Below are 22,045 nucleotides of genomic sequence, written 5' to 3'. Positions count from 1 at the left end.
TGAGATTAGTCATATGTTTTTACAATATATAAAAGTTGCAAATTCTATAAATAAAATAAAAATAAGATAAATATCATTAAAAAAAACTAGAATTCAAATAAATGGTTTTTCCATTGACTAGGCCAGTGTTTCTCAAACTTATGACTTTTGTGTACCCTTTCTAAATTTTTCGTAACGCTGTGTACCACTAATAAAAAAAATGAATGTATTTTTACTATAAAAAAATTGTACAAAAGTTAAAAATCACAATTGGCTGTTGACACCACTAATTATTAACTGTTGTTAACTCTGCAAAAAATAGCTAATAGAAAAATACGTAACCATAAATTTTTATGGCTAACTTGGCTTTTAAAAAATAAAATTTTGAAATTTTTGTTTGTTGCAAGGTATTTCGCAGAAGAAAGTGTACCCCCGCTAAGCTGTTCCCGTACCCCTGGGGGTACGCGTAACACACTTTGGGAAACACTGGATTAGGCCAATGGTGTGCATACACGCACCGTACAATTTTATTTCTTTAATAAGATATTTTTCATACACAAAACTATTTTTTGTGTCTTAATGAATGCTATTTAAGCATATTTCAATGAAAATAATATCACATTTTATAAAATTTCTAGGCTTGGCCTGAATTCATTATATTTTAATAACATTTAAAAAAAATTATTTAATGAAAAACCTTAGAATAACATGCTGGCGACCAATGCTCCATAATGGCATTTAAAATAAGAACGGGCGACATTATTTGGTTTTTGGCGATAATGGTAGAAGAGATTTTACCCAGGTATCAACGCAACAAGTGGCGCTTTTTTTTAATTAACAAAAATGAATGAAATGTCCCATTATCCTTGAAGCTAATTATTAGCTTTTCTTAAATGCGACTCAAAAAATTTTAAGTTCAACTTATTTCCCTTATTCTAGAATTATTTCGAATTTTTTCCCTCTTTAATTATCGTTTGACTTAAAAAGAGTCTGAATGGAACATCTTCTGATAGGAGTCCTTCCTGCCTGTAACCCTGCTTCCGCTCTACATAATGTCAGTTTACAGTGATTGACAGTTTTCTGGGTTTAAATCCCTGGATGCCGCCGGACTGGCGGTTGCAGAACTTTGGGGTTTCCGGTCACATTCTAGATATGTAGATCGATATCTCCCTTAAAAATGATCTTTTCTTAAGACATAACATTGCATCAACAAACAATAACATCCAGGAATTCCCCACTTTTATTTATTTATTTTTTTGCAAAAAAATCAGGAATACAGTTGCAGTGTAGAGATTTGGAATCATTGATAAGTTATTAACTTCTTTGTTTTGAAAATTTACCAAAAAAATTGCATCTTGAGAATCTTAATTTTCATCATTAACTTAAAATATATTCAAAATCATTAAAATGTAATTAAATTGTTTATTGAGAAAATTTACCTAAATAATGCCTTTTGAGAGTGTTAATGTTTATTTTAAGAATTAAACTAAAATATATTCTGAGCCCTTAAAATGTAATTAAATTGTTTATTTTTAAAATTTACCCTCTTTTTTAAGACATAACATTGCATCAACAAACAAAAAATGCAGGAATCTCTCTCCCCTTTTATTTTGTTATGGAGGTTTAGAGTTGCAAGGCAGAGATTTGAATCATTGATAAGTTATTAACTTGCTCATTTCGAAAATTTACCTGAAAAATGCATTTTCAGATTATGTATTGTTATGTTTATTTTCAGAATTTACCTAAAAATATATTTTAATCATTTATCTTTCTGTTTTTGTTTTTTGAGAGTTTACCTGAAAATGTAATTAACTTATTTATAATTTTATCCAATAATATATTGGTAACAAAAAAGGTCCTATACTATCCCCTCTTCTTAGGAATTTTAAAGTTTGAAACATAGAAAAAAACAGTTCAAATAAACTGAAAATATAAATTTAAATCGAAATAAAAAAATAATTATGCGAATAAATTGTGGCATAATTACTTCCTTACTACGTAATCCTAATAAATTCTGCCGTAAACAATTTTCATTTTGATATTTTGGAAAAAAAAAAAAATGCAGCTCTAGACGCTTTGGTTTAAGAAAAATTACTTCGTTAACTAATTTTCGTTAAAAATGATTTTTTTAGAATTATTTATAAATTACTAAAGCTAAAAAATGCCTTAAAAATTGCAAAGTCATCGGTTAGTATCATAAAGCGTTCGAGAAATTTCAAGAATTCGTAAAAAAAACTAATTATCATGAAATTAAAAAAAAAAAATCAACGGTATGATTTTAAAATTAAGATTAAAAAATAATAAATTTAACTAAGTAAATTTTTCTAAAAATAGTAATTTTATTAACCAGTAATTATCGTGAATTTTCTATACCAAATTGACCGAGTTAGACACCTAAGTTATGAGCCTAGAGATATACAATATTCCCCAATATTTTTAACTTCAAGCCATATTAAAAAAAAATATTTTTCAATAATTTGGATGTTTCTGCTCAAATCTATTTTTTGAGCCGAGATGGCTCATGGGATAAAGCGTTCGCCTTCCAATGAGGTGAACCGGGGTTCGATCCCGGCGATGGCTGGTCGATACGAATTCCGCGGCTTGCATCGACCACAGTGCTGACGTGAAATATCCTCAGTGGTAGACGGATCATGGGTTAGAGTCCTCTTGCCATCAGACTAACCGTGGTAGTTTCTCGTGGTCTTCCTCTCCATCTAACGCAAATGCGGATTAGTTCCATCAAAAAGTCCTCCACGAAGGCAAATTTCTCCTAATACTTGATCCAGGAGTTCCCATGTCTTCTGGATTGGGTTCAAGATTGCAAGGCTATGGAGTTGAACATTAGTAGTCTTAAACCCAAAAATTGGGTTGGCTGTTCAATGACGGTTAAAAAATAAAATGAAAATTAATATCTCATTTTATTTTTTTTAACGATTTTTGCAATTATTAAAATACTTTTTAATTATTTATTAATAGTTATTTAATTTTTTAATTCAAAAAAATTATTTAAATGCTTTTCTTATAGGAAAAATCTATCTTACTTTAAGTTTGGTTTCATTCTATCTAAAAAAAAAAAAGTTTATTTATGTTTAAATATTAAAGGAAATGATCAAAAATTCATCTCACTGTATCTCGGGTATATTTTATCGCAGGTTAATCTTATAAAATTCACATTAAATTAATAATGTATACAAAAGTCATATTCAAATGCTTTGATTTTTCACATTAAACTAATAACTTTGTTAAAATAGAATTATAAATAAAAGTCTCCTTTTCAAAATGCATTGGTTTTAGTATATATTTACACTATAATAAAAAACGAGGTAAGGAATACGGAATTATTAGTGTATAATGTTACTTTTTCAAGGTCATGATTGATTGAAATAAGTTTCTAAATACATTGTGGGCCAAATGCAGAAATAAAAACCGTATTTTGTAAACGACAACACTGTGCATTTAATACACATTTTTGAGCAGTTCAAATTATATTTTCCATTAAAATAAATTGAAAAGTTAAACTTCGTTTTCTTTAAAAGAAAAATCAGAAATGTTCAGGTTGAGTTCGCAAACTTTTCTCGAAAAGTCTAGTTAAATATTCATGAATGCGACCTTCCAGCTCGCAGAAGATGAGTCCGTGTTCTTCAATCAATTCATTTTAACTACTTTTGAAGCGGAAAACAGAACATCCGCTCAACGATCATTCATATCAAAGATGATCTATTTTTCCTTTCTTTCTCGTGTATTTTTCATTGTTTATATCTTTTTCCTTTTCATTTCCCCCGGCATTAGTATATCAAGGTCATTTTTCTCAATATAGGCGTGGAGTCCACGTATTTTTTCCCGCCAACGCATACTGACGGAAGTGTGACAGTCCTTCATTCATTCATAAAGAGAAAAAGAACTGTCGTGACGTCACGTCGCGTATTTGGAACACAAACGTAGTCGTATTTTTCCTGCTACTATTCCCCCCTTTTTTTACTCAATGAATGGCAGCTGTTCTGTGAAATGAATAATTAATGACCGGTCCAAACGACGTATTTTTCTAGTTTTAAAGACGCAAACGAACATTAAAAACTACACACTGGGATTTTAGTATTACTTCATGAATTGCAAACGATTTTGAAATTTACTCGAACTATCAAATTACTCCCTCTAAATGTTATTTTTTACCTTCCATGGATCATGGATGTTACGTAAGTGTGACGTTAATTAACACTAGAAAGATGGATATTTTTCAGTCTTGCGTAAAACTATAAGTGGACGAAGTTTGAGACATTTGTAGATATTTTTTACAGACGATAAATGTTATAATATTAATATTCTTATAATCAGACGATTTTTATATCAGTCAAAATACTTAATGGAGGTTTCATTATTTGCTTAGGTTCATAATTTGAACAATGAAAATTTGATCTTGTTTTGTCTTTCTAGTGTTGGGCAAAACTATGATAATTAAACCAGATTGTCCCGTCCGATCTACTTTATATTAGAAAAGAAAAATTCTTTTTTTTTATAAAAGAATTAATATTTTTTTATAAAAGAAAAATTTTAACGTGGAAAAATCTAACATTTTAGAACCTTTTTTATTTCCTATTAAATATTTTACTGCGGATCGGATTATCCGGACATATTATCATGGTTTCACTCTGTTAAAAAAAGTGTTACAAAGAAACGAGATAGAGGTAATTTAATTTTTTTGACAAATTTTGAAAACTTGGGTAAAATTAACTAAATCTCTATTATTTTTCTAAAATCTAATATTTGATCTAACATTTTGTGTGTTTAACAACAACATTCTAATTTAAATACATAATACAAATTTAGAAAATTTTAAGTTTTGACTATTAGTCCCATTAAAATGTATTTAATTTTTTTTTTTTATCTTTCTTTTTTTTCGCATTAACGCAGGTATCACAGCATCCTTTTAAAAATAAAATTACAACTTTTCTCGCTTTTTTGTTTTTTTGGATGAAACGAAATGTTTTAACTTTCACTGCATATTAACAATTTAAGAAATAATATTTAGTGAAAGAAACAGAACATGGTGTTACCCACCTTAGATTACGTGTATTCTGACGTAAATTTTGTGATTAATTTCAGCAATTTAGACCTGCTTCCATAAACCACCCCGTTTTCCCTTAACCTTATATCGTACTAATTAGATGAAGGAGCAGATAGCCTCGAGGTTTAGGTACTCTGTAAACAAATTTATATAGGTATATACCCTAAATTTTTTAGCATCCCACGAACAACGACTACTGCGCATCTTAAATGAAGTAAACGGCTGAAAAATATTTGTTTTTATTCTTATTTCCTAAGTCTTTAAAATAACTTGAACCTCTAAAATTTATGCCCTCTGGGTGTTAAAATCAGTGAGTTTGTCCTTTAACTTAACGCTGTTGGCACCTTGCAAAGGAAATGAAATGTCAATGGGGAGGGGGAAGAGAGTGGGGGAAACACCTGGTGGTCAGTGCAGTGCAGTGTAGATATGGCAAAAGTGGTGGTCGAGTACGTGAGCATGCACGTATATGATTTCATTCTGGAAACAAATATTACACATTATATATTCATATAAACACATTATATATTCTTTGCTGGAAACCTGTGTTTTTTTTTTTTCTTTTTGAGAATGAAAATTTACTGAAATTTGTTTTGTCAATATTCAATTTTTAATTGATCAAACATTACTCATGATATCATACTCATTTTTGAGATATGATTCTTTATTTTTTACTTTACTTCGATTTTTATGCCTATTTACAGGATTATGGGTTTTGAGGGAAGATTTCCGTTCCGAGATCTGTGGCAGAATAAACGCCAAGTCTTGGACACTTCCGGGCAGAGGACAACGAGAAGCTAAATAAAAAATCTCAGCAAGGGACCAAATCGGAAGGTAAAACTCGTAGCCATCCCCGGGCAAACATCTACATGTTTTTTTTTTTTATTTTGAAGTTTAAAATCTATTTGGCACCTTGGTGAATGCAGTTGGCGCGACAGATCAGGATACCCAGGAAAAAATGTATATATAAATTTTTTAAGGAGATGGAATAATTTTTTTTAAGGAGATGGAAAAAATTATTAATAAAAAAAATATTTAAAAAAATTAAAGTAATCTACCGGAAGACAAAATAAGGAAAAGATATAATCTCAATCATTTTTCTAACGGATCAAGATCTACTCTAAAAATACATGGAAAAATGTGTGATTTCCGTATCGTGATCTGTGGCAGAATAATCGCCAAGTCAAGGAAATTTCCGGGCAGCGGCCCGTGAGAAGCTAAATAAAAAATCACAGCAAGGGACCAACTCAGAAGGTATAACTCGTAGCCACCCTTGGGCAATCTATTTGGCCCTTTATCGATTGTAGATGGTATGACAGATCACGATACGGAAATATCCCCGGTTTCGATTTTTTAACACAATTGCATGATGTTTTTACATATTGTGAATTTGGATCAGTGACTTACTACAACATAGCTTCCCGATTTGACTGTTTTTTTGGTTAGTCATGGTTAAATTCATCATATCGTAGACACGTTTAGAAAAAGTCTGTACAACGATAAAGCTTGGTATTCGGTACTTTGAACCGTAATAGTAGAAAGCAGATTTAAAACAACCTCGTAAGGATGTTAATTTTATTCTATTTTATGACCGGCATTGAACAGTCGATCTATTTTTGGGCTTACGGCTATCAATGTTCAACTCCATAGAACTAAGAACAAACCCAAGAAGATAAGGGATTTTCTGGATCAAGCGCTGATACAAACTAGTCTTACAGAGGACTTTGATTTGCGTTATATAGAGAGGAAAACCAGGAAAATCTTTCGCGGTTAGCTAGACAGCAAGGGAGCTTTTACCCATATTCCTTTTACCTCTGAGGATATTTTACGTCAGCACTGTGGCAGCTGCGAGACGGAAGCAGAATTCATAGCTCTCAGCCATCTCTGGGGCTCGTACCTGTGTCACCTCTTTGGAAGGTGAGCTCCCCTTCTCCGAACTATGTGTCCGAGCTATATTAAATTGAACTATGTGTCCGAACAAATTCAACGATAGTATAGTATCTAGGAATCATGTTTAGCAAGGATTTATTCCCAAAATAATAAGAGGTCTTAGCTCCCAGTCAGTTATCGCTCGCATTTCACCCCTTCGTGATCACATGATCTTAAAGAAAATGGTCATAAAAGTGCTTGTTTTTTATTCAAGAAAATTATATGAAACTAAAAGTATGTACAATATCTGTATTCATTTCTAATTTTTGGGTTAATATTTAGCTTACATGTTTGATGTCTACTGACGTTCAGTTTAATATAAACTTACAGTCAAACCCCGTTATAGTGAACCTTCAAGGGACCAAAGTTTTGGTTCACTATAACCGAGAGTTCACTATATCCGTACTGCAAACAATTTTAACCAATTTTATCGAACTGCTCCGTTTTATTACACATTATTTAAATAAATGACCAATCAAAAGAAATACAAAAATGATTAAAAAAACAATATGCAGTAACAAAAAATGTGTTTACTTTTATTTATCTCTTCGTCTTGCGTACAAAAAATTTAGAGATGGGAAACTGAGATAGAAGAAGCAAACAAGAAAAAATGCTTATTGCTACATTCCAATCAATAGATGGTTTTAAAAATCGGTACGTGTATTTTATGTAGAAATTTCAAAATTACCAAAATATGGAGAGCAATCGAATACAGAAAAAAGTTGATAATATCCAATTTCCTCCCTTCTTTTGGTTTACTATATCCACAAAAAATAATATATGTGAATAGCAAATCACGGGAGCGAGCATTTCGTCCACTATATCCGGGAGTGCACTATAAACTATGTTCACTATAACGGGGTTTGACTGTATCTCTACATTACAAATAATTCAGTATTGCCATCTGGTGTATATATTGAGAAATAAACATGATTAAGGGCATACGAAATAAGATTGTTTTAATCCTTTTGGCTCGTTAATTTTGTACACTTCAATATAAATCATGGCACGAAGACGGAAATATCATGGCACGAAAAATAGTGAGCGGATAGCTAACATTTCATTCACTATATCCGGGAGTTCACTATAAATCATGTTCACTATAACGGGGTTTGACTGTAATTTAGTATTGCCAATAATTTAGTATTGCCATGTGGTGTATATATTGAGAAATTAACACGATTAAGGGCATACGACATAAGATTGTTTTAATCCTTTTGGCCAGTTAATTTTGAACAGTCCAATATATCATGGCACGAAATACCATGGCACGAAGACGGAAATATCATGGCACGAAATACCATGGCACGAAGATGGAAATATCATGGCACAAAAAATAGTGGGCGAAACTTCACCCCGTCATTTTTGCGCAAGCGATATAGAAGGAGCTAATTGAACTTTAAAATTAAATACATATAGATCAGAGATGGCTTACCTATGGCACGCGTGCCAATGGGTGACACGTGGCAGGTATTACGGTGTCAGGAAAGAAGTACAAATAAAATTGCTTTTATTCACTTAAATTCACTGAATCAACATTACAAAAAGTATCCCCAATACCTTCAACAGAAGGATTCAGAAACAATTTCGAGCGACATTATGACATTTTTCAGGACTAGTGATTTCTCCACTGTGGAAGTTAATATAGTAAGGGAGGCAAACTTTATCCAAGTGTTATTTTATTACACTATTACTTTGTCTTTTATTTATAAATTGCTGTTTATTCGACTTCCATTTGAAGTAAGTTAAAAACTTAACTACAAATATAGTTTACACGATATCATTCTATGATTTGAAATAAAAATTTCTTGTTGCAAACGAGGATTTTTCGATTCTAAAAATATCTTATTCTATCGAAACCTGAAAATTTTGACCTGAATCAGAGAACGAACGATCTCCAAACCAGTACCCCCAGAGGTGTTGGTTTGTTATGGGACTTTTGTAACTCGACAGATTTAACGTGCATCAGTCACTTTTCTACACGTGGAGTCTTCGGTCGGCGGGGTTCGAACCCACGAACTCTCGGACATGGTCCCAGCGCCCTACCGACCAGGTTATCCCGGCCCAATGCGTATTTTGAATTCTAAAAATAACTTATTCCATAAAAATATGGAAAATTTCTTGATGCAAATATGTATTTTCCATTAAAAAAAATAATGTGCTTTCTTCGATTCTGAAGATAACTCTTTTTATATAAATATGGAAAGTTTCTTGATGCAAATGCGTACTTTGAATTTTAAGAATAACTTATTTCATAAAAATATGAAAAATTTCTTGATGCAAATACGTATTATCCATTTAAAAAATAATGTGCTTTCTTCGATTCTGAAGATAACTCTTTTTATATAAATATGGAAAGTTTCTTGATGCAAATGCGTATTTTGAATTTTAAAAATAACTTATTCCATAAAAATATGGAAAATTTCTTGATGCAAATACGTATTTTCCATATAAAAAATAATTTATTCCATAAAAATAAGGAATATTTCTTGCTGCAAACATATATTTTTCCGTTCTGAAAATAACTTATTTTATAGAAGTATGGAACATTTTGAGAACCATTTTCGAATGATTAATTGAGAACCACCTGGTATTTTGATTCATATTCCTCTCAGTGAAATTTCTTCACTCGCAACGAAGTATGAATTCCCATGTGAGTGTTTTCATTCGAAATGAATAACTGGGATGAAATAAGGATCCCACACCGAAATATAAGAAAGCTAAAATATTCTAAAAGGGAAAAAGACGCAGCGTGAATTAGGTTTCGTATATGCGGAAGTCATTAAAAGCAAGTCAAGTAACAAAAAAAGTGTGAGTTCGGAATTTATGGGTGTTGAGCGCTATGTTTAGCCAGTAATAGAAGACCTTCCTTCGAGAAAAAAAATTATTCTGAGCTTCACTTATGATTTGATTATTTCTCAGAGACGACGTGGAAAAAGATCTCAAGCTCGTTGATTTTAAAAAAAAAAGAGGGAGAAAAAAAGAAAGAAAACTAGGACGATATAACTGGTGGAAAACAGCTGCCATTTTAAATTTCCATTCATGGAAAGTTAATCGTCTTAGAAAACTTGCACCATTAAATATAATCAGACGATTTTGGAAACTGATTGCTGACGATTGGAGCTAAAGAGATATGAAATCTTAAACGATACAAGCAACGATACGAGTTGGGCAAAACGAATGACGTGATTCTAATAGACGATTTAGAATCAAATGATCCAAATGAACAGATAAATAGTCTCAAGGGTTGAGTATCATTAAATATAAGAAAATAATTTTTAAAACTACTGGTTGTAGATAAATGGTTTTTTATTTTTTTAATTACTTTTTTAGTGACACAAGTATTATTTTAACAAAATTAAAGAAGTGATTCGATCACACCAAAAAGATTTAATTCAAGCTAAAAAAAAAAAAAAAAAAAAAAAAAAAACAGGACTAGCCGAGGAATGTGACAGGCGAGAAAAACTTTTTAGAACAGCAAGAGCGAAGAAAGAAGCGAGTTTTTTAGATTGGACTGGATAAAAAAAAAAGTAAAGTAAAAAAAAAAAAGGTTGCTGCATGAATTTTCATCATGTCCGAACATGAAGGGAAATTTATTTTTATAGTTCATTTATCAAATTAATTTTTTTTTTATTTTATAAAATTCATGATTTGCAATTAATTATTTATCTATTAACATAATCAACAATCAGCCGCTTGGAAATGACGATATTCTGTCACATTTCCCGTCACAGTTTATATATATATATATATATATATATATAAAGAATTAAATTAATAAATTAACTAAAACAACAAATTTCTTTCCAATTTATATGGGATCATATTATTTTATTATAATACCGTCGTTGAACAGCTGACCCAATTTTTAGTTTACGACTGCTAATATTTAACACAGTGGCCTTGTAAATTTGAACCGAATCCAGAAGACAAGGAAACTTCTGGTTCAAGTATTGAGAGAAATTTGCCTCAGTGGAGGACTTTCTGACGGAACTTACTCACATTTGTGTTACATGGAGAAGAAAACCACGGAAACTTCTAACGGTTAGCGTGATGGCAAGGAGTCTCTAACCCATAATCCGTCTATCACTGAAGATATTTTACGTTAGCATTGTGGTCGGTGCGAGCCAGTTACGGAATTCGTATCGACCAGTCATCGCTGAAATTCGAACTTGGGTCACCTCATTGGGAGGCCAGCGCTCTATCACCTGAGCCACCACGGCTCAGATAGGATCATAATCGAAATCCATTTAGCAATCTTTTTCTTTGCAAAAATTTTTTTTTTTGATCATGAGCAATAGATTAAAATCACGGATTTAAGTCAATGGAGGAAATTATCAAGCAAATTACTGAGCTTTTAACTTAATCACCAGACTGAAATTAGAAATCATTCGATTAAAATCTCGGATTTGTGTTGATTAAAAGATAAACACATCAGAATTAACTGATGCAGGGCAGCACAAAAATGGGTATTATGAATTTTACTCGAATGAACTGAAACAACCCAATGTGTATAACTGGCATGTATTGAACTGATATGAATTGACAAATTATAATAAAATCTTTCACAGAATTTATTCAAATTGATTGATTGAACTGAAACAACCCAATGGATATGAATAAATTGATATGTATTAAACTGATATGAATTGACAATCAACTGATATGAATTGACAAATTGTAATATGATCTTTCATAGAATTTATTCAAATTCATTGATTAACTGGCTTCTGTCAATGTGGAGTTGAATTCAAACTATTGTCAAAATAAGTTCAATGTAGAGTTTAATGGCAGGAAATCCGGAATCGGCTACATTGCATTAAACGTGATGTAGGTATTACTTAATCTAGGTAAGATGATCGAATGCTGCTATAAACTATGCTTCACGAAAAATACGGTGAAAAGATAAGTTAGTCACTTTGGTGTTTCTAGAACCATGTTTACTTGAGGAATGTTAATTTCCAAATGGCTAATGTGAGTAAAATGAGGCGACAGGTTTTATTTGATTTTACTCGATAAATTCCAAGAGACTGGCATGAATCAACAGATTATAATCAACCGATATGAATCAAAGGATTATAAACAACTGATTCATTTCGATCATTAAATTCACTAACTAAATGTAGGCGATTATATTTAAGAGTTAATTATTTCAAAATAAAACTCACTATTTATGTTGTTACTTCGCAATACTAGCAAGCCTGCTTGAGAGTAAACGAATTTTTAAGGCAAGAGGCATGTTTCTTGTTTTTTCAGTGGCGCCATCTGTGTTCAAGAAGATGACTTCAGTCAGACACACGTCACAGCCCGTTTTACAGGGAGGACCCAATCATACTTCATTCATTCACAGATCGTAATTTTGACGTGAACCAGAGAGTGATTAATCTCCAATTTAGTACCTCTAGAAGTGTATTGATTTGTTATAGGAACTTGGAAGACTTTGTGACCCGGCAGATTTTAAGGTGCACCAGTCACAGAGAGATTCTTCGTCCGGCCACAGTCGAACTCACGTTCTCACGAACACTAATGATACTAATGCCACTTGACAATACCAGCAAGCGATTTTAAGGCAGAAGGTACATTTCTTGTTTTTTCAGTGGCGCCATCTGTGGCCAAGAATAAGATTTCAGCCACACACACGTCACAGTCCATCTTTACATGGAAGACCCAATCATATTCAATTCATTCATCCATAGATCGTAATTTCGACCTGAACCAGATTTAACGATCCATCTCCAACTCAGTATCTCCAAAGATATTGATGTGATATGCGAATTTGGAGGACTTTGTGACCCCGACAGATTTAACGTGAACCAACCACCATTCAAAATTGTCAAAAAATATTTAAAAAGAGGACATCAAAACTTTTCAGGCCTCTATTTTTGAACTTACGCCATTATTGTTAAGGGCTAAATTTGAGATAGCCTCCCAATTAAAAATCAAAGTTTTACATGAGTGGAACATGTGTATCAAGTTATATGCTTCTATATTTAATGTACGCGATTGTTTCCCTTATCTGAAGTACTATTTAAGAGGACACCATACCACGGAAGAAACTTTTCACCTCAAATTTTTTTCCACTTCCTTAAGAGAAAAAGTGAGTTTAGGCGAACCCAGAATAAGCAATAAAGTTTCGAACACTGAAAAAATTAAATTTCAAAATGAAAATATATATATATATATATATATATATATATATATATATATATATATATATATATATATATATATATATATATATATATATATATATATATATATATATATATATATATATAAATATAAGACGATAGATTAGGATTACGCAATGGGGAATTTCTCTTCCAATAATTTGTCTTTGTATTTTAATATTTTCATATTTCTTTTACAGCAATTGAAACTTCACGACTAGAGCCCGGATTTTGATGACCTAAAAAATCTCAACTAATGCCCTTAAAAAGTGCAAAAAATGCCCTCAAAAAGTGCAAAAAATGCCCTTAAAAATGCGAAAATTGCGCTCATAATGCCTCATGACATGACTTAAATAAAGTAAATATACTGAACTAAAACAATGTTTTACTCTTTAAAATTATTATGAGTCATTATAAAAGATATAAAGCAATGCAATACTAGTTCTACGTTCATTAAAGTTTGAAAAATATGTTTATATCCTAAAATAACAACAACAAAAAAGGAAAAGTGTATTGACGCCAAAGCATTTTCTTTTTGTATAGAAACTTTAATGAATATAACAATTTTCATCTCATAATATTACTAAATATCAGAATTACATTGGATTATTCAATGATTTTTGATATTTTGAAATGTAAACGAGCGTCTCTTGTCTGAAAGTAAACTTTTATACCCGGAGAAGTTTCTTTCAACGTCTACTGATGTTATTGGTGCGTACTTGAAAAAGACGGTCTCACTTACTGACAATTCTTCTTCAATTTGAAAAGATGTTGCTTCACCTGTTAATATCTTAGAAATTTTCTTCATTGTTTGGAAGCCAGTGTTCTTCTCCAAACTTAGTTCAATTTAGCTGTTACACTTTAGGTGCTATCTTTTCCCTTGCTTTTTGCAACTCTTGACTCACTACGTCAATATAATTTATTGCACCGCAAAGTTCCAATTCTTGTTTCTCCAAGCTTGTAATTGTCGAGGACACAATAGCAAAGTTAGACTTGATAAATGTTAAGTTTCCTTCGATTTTATCAGAGGCCAACACGTTTTTCGCTATCTTAATTGATGCAGCATCTTCTGAATCAAGACAAATTATAAGACAAATCTTGCATTTCATGAAATAATAATACCCCAAAAAATAATAAAAATTGGAAAAAATTAACAAAAAACTTAAAAAATGCTTTAAAATGCAAAATAAGCCCCAAAATTTAAAAAGAAATGCCCTATAAATCTAAAAAAATGCTCTAAAGGACAAAAAATGTCCAAAAATGCAAATGTCATCAAAATCCGGACCTTATTCATGACTGCCTGAACTCCCTTTTCTCAATGCTTTAAATTAATTATGGAAGTGAAAGAGAATTTGCGATGAGAAGTTTTTCCCGTCGTATGGCGTCCTTTTTATTCGGCTTTCATCTTTAACTGACGTGGCGTTTGTTTAAAAAATATTTCTAAAATGTTTACACTTAGCTTATCTATATGTTACAGTTAAAGTATATAATGCATTTATTTCATAGAATACCTAGTTATTCCATGAAATAACTGATCGTGTCCGTTAAAGTGCGCAATATGTTATTAACTTGACACTTTAACTAGTTATTCTATGAAATAACTAGGTATTCTATAAATTAACTAATGAGAGACACTTAAAGTGTAAAATAAACAATTTATCTAAAATAAAATAACTAGGTATTCTATAAATAAACTAATGATAGACAATTAAAATGAAAAAAGAAGCAATTTATCTAATTTATGCAGCGTATAAATGGTATTTATGGAAACGTACCATAAAATCATTTGTTACAATAAAGATTACTAAAATGACACTTGGAATTACAAAGAACATTATTTCTAAAGCAAAAACATTTTTTGTTGACACACTGGGGTTTCACACGAACATTTTTTAAATCCCTGACCAGTACCTAAACTTTGAGCTGTAGCAACCGACCGGTATTTTACACTTTAACGGACACGATCAATTATTTCATGGAATAACTAGGTATTCTAAAAAATAACGGATTTCATACTTTAACGGTAACATATATATAATAGAACATGAGCCACGATGGCTCATGGAATAGAGCGTTCGCCTTCCAATGAGGTGAACCGGGTTCGATCCCGGCGATGGCTGGTCGATACGAATTCCGCATCCGGCTTGCACCGACCACAGAGCTGACGTGAAATATCCTCAGTGGTAGACGGATCATGGGTTCAAATTTAGTCCAATACTTAATCCAGGAGTTTCCTTGTCTTCTGGATCGGGTTCAAAATGACAAGGCTACGGAGTTGAGCACTAGTAGTCGTAAACCCAAATATTGAATCGGCTGTTCAACGACGGTTATAAAATAAAAAAAATAATAAAATATAATAGAACATATAAAATTAAGGCACACTGTTGACTGCTACTAATTACGTAATGGATCTATTAGAGCAGCTGGGAAATTAAACCCAGACGCTTTAAGCAATGTAATTACACACTGTGGTGTAATGCGTAAAAACGTATGCAAAGTAAGGCATATTACGAGATTATGTCAACTTTTCCAAGTCATTACTAACATTCCGCTATGACGTTAAACTTCTTGAACAGACCGATATCGCACACTCTCGGTCCCTACGCAGACTGATCCAAGAGGTCACCCACTCGCACACTGACCATAGCCAGTGATGCTTGACTTCGGTGATCTGCTGGGAACCGTGTCTTAACGATCAGTCCACTATGGGACTACATAATTACGTGAGTGTAGCTGCCAAAAGAGAATTGTTTTTGATGCCATTATATGTCTTTCAAAATAGTTTTTATTTATTTTAATAATAACTAAAATTGTTGTTAACTCCAGTTTTAACAATTAAAAACAGAAAGAATTAGTTTTTAACTTTGTTCCTGTTTGATTGGCTATCATTTCTCTAAAAATGCTTGAAATGGGACAACGGTCACCGCAGATGGGACACCGATGTCCCATTTGCGGTAAAGGGTAAAAGTATAGATAATAATAAAAAAAAAAAACAGTTCGGTTTATTCACGCTTGTGCCCCCACTTCCTATGTCTGAAAATTTCCCTAGTGATTCTATAAGTGAACACGTATTATTTTGCTTAGCAATCATTTTTTAAAATAGCATTTAAAATTATAAGTACAGTGTTAGTACAAATTTGATGAGAGCAGTGAGCATAACCTTATTTTAATATTTCCGTTTACCAAACAGATTGATATATTAAATGCATTATATTGTGCATGAAGAACAAATAGAATTCCGATAATCTAAAAATTTTTTAGCCGCAATTAAGACTTTTTTATAATTAAAAAAAAATACTAAACTGAAAATTTCACTCACTTATCTAAACTATATACCCATAAAAATTTATACATACTTTTTTTTTTAAGGAGAAGGAAAAAAAATATTAATAAACAAAATATTGAAAATAAATTGAAGAATAAAAATTTAATTAAAATACCTGAAGACAAAAAAAAAAGGAAAAGATGAAAAAATATAACCTCTGTCATCAGCTCACACGATTATATCCGCAGAAAAAGAGTGCTTTCTAATATTGCCTTAATTTAGCCAAAGCAAAGTATATCAATACAATAGTGTGAGGAGAATCAAAAAAATTTTTGGAAAAAAAAAAAAAAAAAAAAATTAAGAATTTTCTTCTTTAATCTCTCTTTTCCTTTTTGACTTTATTTTGTATATATATATATATATATATATATATATATATATATATATATATATATATATATATATATATATATTCAACTAATGCATGAAAGGATAAATTTCTATCAACATGTCGAAAAATATCAACAGGTACGAACAGCTTTTAATGAGATTTGCTGAAAATTAAAATCACATTTCCAATAGTAACAAAAGAAAATTTCCGAAATGAAAAAAAAAAAAAATACCAAATCCAATTGTATTATCGCAATAGTTTTTGTCGTATTGAAGTGATACAGAGAATGAGAGAAGAAAGAAAGGAAAAAAAATCCATTTTGCAAGTTACAATTACGAAAAGGAGCAGTTTCCTTCTAAAAACTAAAGGCGATACTGTGGAATAATAAACAGAGCAGAGATAGAACGGAAAGCGGGGAACTCACCTGGCATCGACTTCCGGCAAAAGCGTCATTTCCGTTTCCGGCCAAGCAGCAACGGGACATTCCTCGTCGCTGTAGTATGCATCGAAAGGAAGCCCCATGTTTTCGTACATCGGATATACCAGCTGTCAAAGAAATTAAGAATTAATTGAATGAATTAACTTAACAATTCATTTGCATAACTTATAGGAATTCTAAGAAAGATGATGACTTTATTGATGCTTAGATTACTTTACTTTTTTTTCTTGTAGATGCACAGAGGACAGGGAAATGTGGAGCATTTGTCCGTATTTTTGAAAAACTATTGGGGGAAAATAGGTCTTTAAGTAGTTCCTAGAACATATACGATAATGATATTTTTTATACATATATATAATTAAAATTTTTTTTTTTTATTTTATTTCTTAAAAATTTATTTTTTGTTACAAAAAAATTAGTGTATTACTTATTTTAGTTATTTGATCCATGGAGCCACACTAAATGCAAAAAGCGGGGCCCTTGCCACGCTGTATGCATATTTTGAATTCTAGTGCAGTAATTGGGTCCTTATTAAGTAAGTAGGTTCTAGAACTTATCGAAAAATTATTATTTTTTAAATAGTTATTATTTATATCAATGAAATTATTTTCTTATAAAGAGGAATTTCTTAAAAATTATAAGTGATATTTTTTCGAAACATGTAATTTTTCTTATGAAAATTAGTTCATATCTTATTTTAAACATTTCATTCACAGAGCCGTCCTGAGGGTACGGCAAGCCATACATTTGCTGAGAGGGCCCGCAGTTTTAGAATTCTAATGGTTCCATAATTTAAAAGTTTTTAAAATGTATAAAAAAGATTATTTAAAAAAAAATAATAATTATAGAAAGTTTAATTTTTTCCCTCAAAAATATACTTTCGGTAATGAAATTATCAATTGAAGACTAATTTTATTCATTTCATTCACATAACCTTTATAAAGGTAGGGAAAACAGGACATTTGATACGGGCACGCCATTTTTTAAATTCTATGAAGTAATTTTGTCTAAGTCGTTTATAGAATATTATTTCTAGAAAATATTTTACCAACGACCCATTTACCCTAATAAAAAACTACCCGTGTACCCTAATGAAATAGTAAAAGGATTTTTTTTTAAAAATAAGTACTCTCAAACCCCGATACAGTGAACCTTCAAGGGACCGAAATTTCGGTTCACTATAACCGGGAGTTCACTATATCCGTTACGCAGGCAATTTCACTAATGGTTCCCAAACTCCTCCCTTTTATTACATTATATTCATATAAATGACTAAAAAATATTATGTAGTAGCAAAATATGTGTTATTTTTCATCTCTCTTCGTCTTCGTACAAATAAAAATTAGTAATCTTTGGCTGATGAGCAATCCTCAACATCAGATATGGAAACACTTCCCGACTCTCAGATAATTTTTCCTGATTTTCTGTTATTCCGCTTTTTAAACCTGTCTATCTTGCCATTCGAGCACATAAAAGTAGTTTCTACAGATGGTTTTAAAAATCGGTATATGAATTTATTTTGAAGTACAAATTTCAAATTATTACAAGGAAAAAAGGGGGGGGGGAATCAGTCGAAGACAGAAAAAAGTTCATTATATCCAACTTCCTCAATTTTTTGGTTCACTATATCCACTAAAAATAACATTATACGTGTATAGCAAGGCACGGGACCGAGCATTTCGTTCACTATATCCGGGAGTTCACTATAAGCCGTGTGCACTATAGCGGGGTTTGACTGTATAAGTATTTAGATTTTTTTAAAAAGTTATGTTTGTTATTTTATTTTCTAACGGGTGTTGAACAGCCGATCCATTTACGCCAATTTTTAACTGATGAGTTTAGAACTAACAATTCCGTATCCTTGTAAATTTGAAACCACCCCAAAAGACAAGGGAACTCTTGAACCAAGCATTGAGGCAAAACAGTCTTTGTGGAGGATTTTTTGAGGGAATTAACCTGCATTTGCATTATATGGGGAGGATAATCAAGAAAACCTCTCACGGTTAGCCCGACGGAGGCGGGTGCTCCATATCCTGAGCCATCGCATCTCCCTATAGAAAATTTAATAGTTCATAACTTGTTTTAATTAAGTCCTCGCCAGGTGTTGGAAAATAGGGAATTCGACACGAGCTCCTGAATTTTTAATATTCCAGTTGGATGATTGGGTCTTGAAGTATTTTTAGAAAGCGTATTCAAAAATTATATATTTTTTTTTAAATAATCAAAAAAATATTGATTTTTTTCTAGAAAAATTATTTTGGTTTATTACTTATTTCAATTGTTTCATTCACATAACCGTCGTAAAAGCACTGTAAGCGGGGCATTTGCCAAGGGGACCCGAATTTCTAGAATTTCAATGGGGTGATTGGTCTTTAATTGAGCAGTTTTTAGGATATAAATCTATAAAAGTTTTTTTTAAAAATAATTTGAAAAATTCAGATTTTTTTCTAAAAAAATTATCGTTTGCACTATTCCTATTTGACGTCCTATTTGATTCCTATTTTTATTCTAATAGAAACGTTTTACTAATGGTTACACTTTGAACTGATTGATTATTGATGGATTTCTAGTGCACAGGTGACGTCAGTTTAGACACCTCTAATGATCTTGTTCGATGCAATAATATGAACATAAATTAGAACTAGGCGCGAAATTTCCTATCGCCAGCTCGCCTTTGGCTACCAAATATTTGGAGCTAGCGAGAAAGTTTTGTCTAAAAAATATTGTGCTTAAAATCAAACTACAATATTTTACCTTTAGTTGAGAGTTTTAGGTTGGCAAATGTTGCATAACGGAAGTAATATTTTCGGACTTTAAGACCTGAGATTTATAAACCATGCAAAGATGTGCATAATACGAAGATTGTTATTTTTGTCAACAGATGTGTTAATATCTCTGCACGCTTAAGGCATCTTTGGTTGCAAATCTCTTAAATGAAAAGTGAATGATTTGTTGGTAGAGTGGGTGAGTTTACTTACTTTGACTCAGATGCTGGCGACATTGGAAGCATTTTTCTTCAAATTAAGGCAGAAAATTTCGAAATTTAACCATAATATTTTCAGTTTTGTCAAAAAGCAGAAGCAGAACTGGGGTTCGATTCCCGGTGGTGGCTGGAAACCCACTCAGCTTCAGATCGACTCGTACCGACTTGTCTGGGAAGTAAATGCTGACCACATTGCCACAATCATGTCGTCGTGGAGCCTTAACTTCCATGACTCCCCCTGGCTTCCCACGGGCTGATGCGGAGCTGCTTTACAAGTTTAATTAAATTTTTTATAAATGATACATAGATTTGTGAGTTTTTTTGTATACATATTGTACTGCACAACAGAACAAAAAATTCGAAAAAATTAAAATAATTCATAAAAATTAATCAAATTTTTTAAAATGATTTTTTGAAGATTTGGGAGATTTGTTTCTTTGTATGCGCATTGGATAAGACAACAGGACAAAAAATTCAAAATCAATTCATGTATTTTTTTTAAAGAAAAATATTTAAACATAATTTAGACCTCCGGCTATACCGATGAAAACAAGCATCTCAAAATCAATATTACAATTAAAAACAATTGACTTGTAAAATAAATTTATTTGTATATTTCTTAAATTGCAATCTGAATATTCTTCGTTTCACGTTGTTACTGATTTTTTATTTATTTATTTATTTTTTTGCAATTTTTTTAACACACAATAAATAATAATTGGGGTATTTCCCTTTCCTTCAATGGTATGCAAGACTTCGAGAAACATTATAAATTAATTCTTTGTTTTGTTCTAAAAAATAAAAACGTTTCTGTGTTGCGCTATGTTTGTGATAAGATAAACGCCAAACCGAGATAAAGCATCTAAAATTTTAACTTCGTGCATTTCACGTAGCTAAGTAAATAATTAGAGCAACGTGGGATTTCAACTAAGAGGAAAACACTGTTTGAAACTAAATATTCTCTGCATATTTCATTTATGTGGTATCTTTCATGAATCGAGCTCTATTTAATATCTCCGCCTCTGGCAACAGTAAAAATCGTTTGCAAATTGGATTCTCTGTTTTAATAGCAGGCATTATGTTTCTCAAAGAAACTGATTAAGGAAATAGCCTTTGTGATATTATCTTATTTAGAAAATCGATCACATATTTTATGTAAATAATACACTAATGTAAATTACACTAATATCTATACTAATAAAAGGAAAGAAAAAGTAATTCTGTGTCTTTATGATGCTTTAAAATTACGGTAGCATTTAATTGACATTGTTTGTTTAGCATAGATTGCAGATAGTCTTGTATTTCATATACAATGCGTATTTCATACAGTTCACAAAATAAAAAACGAAATACCTTAAAATTCTTGCGATGGCAGATACGGTAAGCGTAACAGTCGACAGCAACTTTCATCAAATCGAACAATCTTTTCTATTTCTGCATAATACTTTTTATTTTTGGGATAGTTTCCTGCCAACGTGTACACAGCACATAGTTGGCGATTTTGTGATAAAAGCATCACAACTTGCCTGCGTGACACGTCTTTTCAGGCAAAATGGTTAATGACTTAGCATCTAATGATTCGATTTCCGGAGAAAGATGCAATTTGAATGATTCAAAAAATTAATCTTAAATTTGATTTTTCAGACGATATTTTCGAGAAACAAAATCAGGTACAAAAGCATAATTCATTTTTTTTTATCGGAATAAACATACTTTTAAAATATGTCAGGAAAGCAACGGAAAATTTAGTTACGTAAATGTTCCTTTTTGTGTATTTTGCTCAAGTTCTGAAACTAATTAAATGAATCAAAACATTTCCTGCACACAAAT

At 31.4% G+C, this 22,045-nt stretch overlaps 1 protein-coding gene across 2 annotated transcripts in view; it reads right to left on the bottom strand.

Moving 5' to 3' along the window:
* Positions 1-22,045, bottom strand: part of LOC107453447 (sprouty-related, EVH1 domain-containing protein 2) — a 167,287-nt gene that overhangs the window by 45,164 nt on the left and 100,078 nt on the right. For both annotated transcript variants that reach the window (XM_071178395.2, XM_071178396.2), the window contains exon 2: positions 17,218-17,339. In XM_071178395.2, coding sequence (XP_071034496.1) covers positions 17,218-17,327 — 110 coding nt within the window. In that variant the 5' untranslated portion in view covers positions 17,328-17,339. The remainder of the gene's footprint in view (positions 1-17,217; positions 17,340-22,045) is intronic.

The sequence above is a fragment of the Parasteatoda tepidariorum genome, chromosome 6 (genome assembly GCF_982258835.1).
Source record: "Parasteatoda tepidariorum strain Cologne lab strain chromosome 6, Ptep-v5.0, whole genome shotgun sequence".
Lineage (NCBI taxonomy): Eukaryota > Metazoa > Arthropoda > Arachnida > Araneae > Theridiidae > Parasteatoda > Parasteatoda tepidariorum.
The sequence above is the reverse complement of the archived record's forward strand: the minus strand, read 5'-3'. Positions and strand labels throughout refer to the sequence as shown.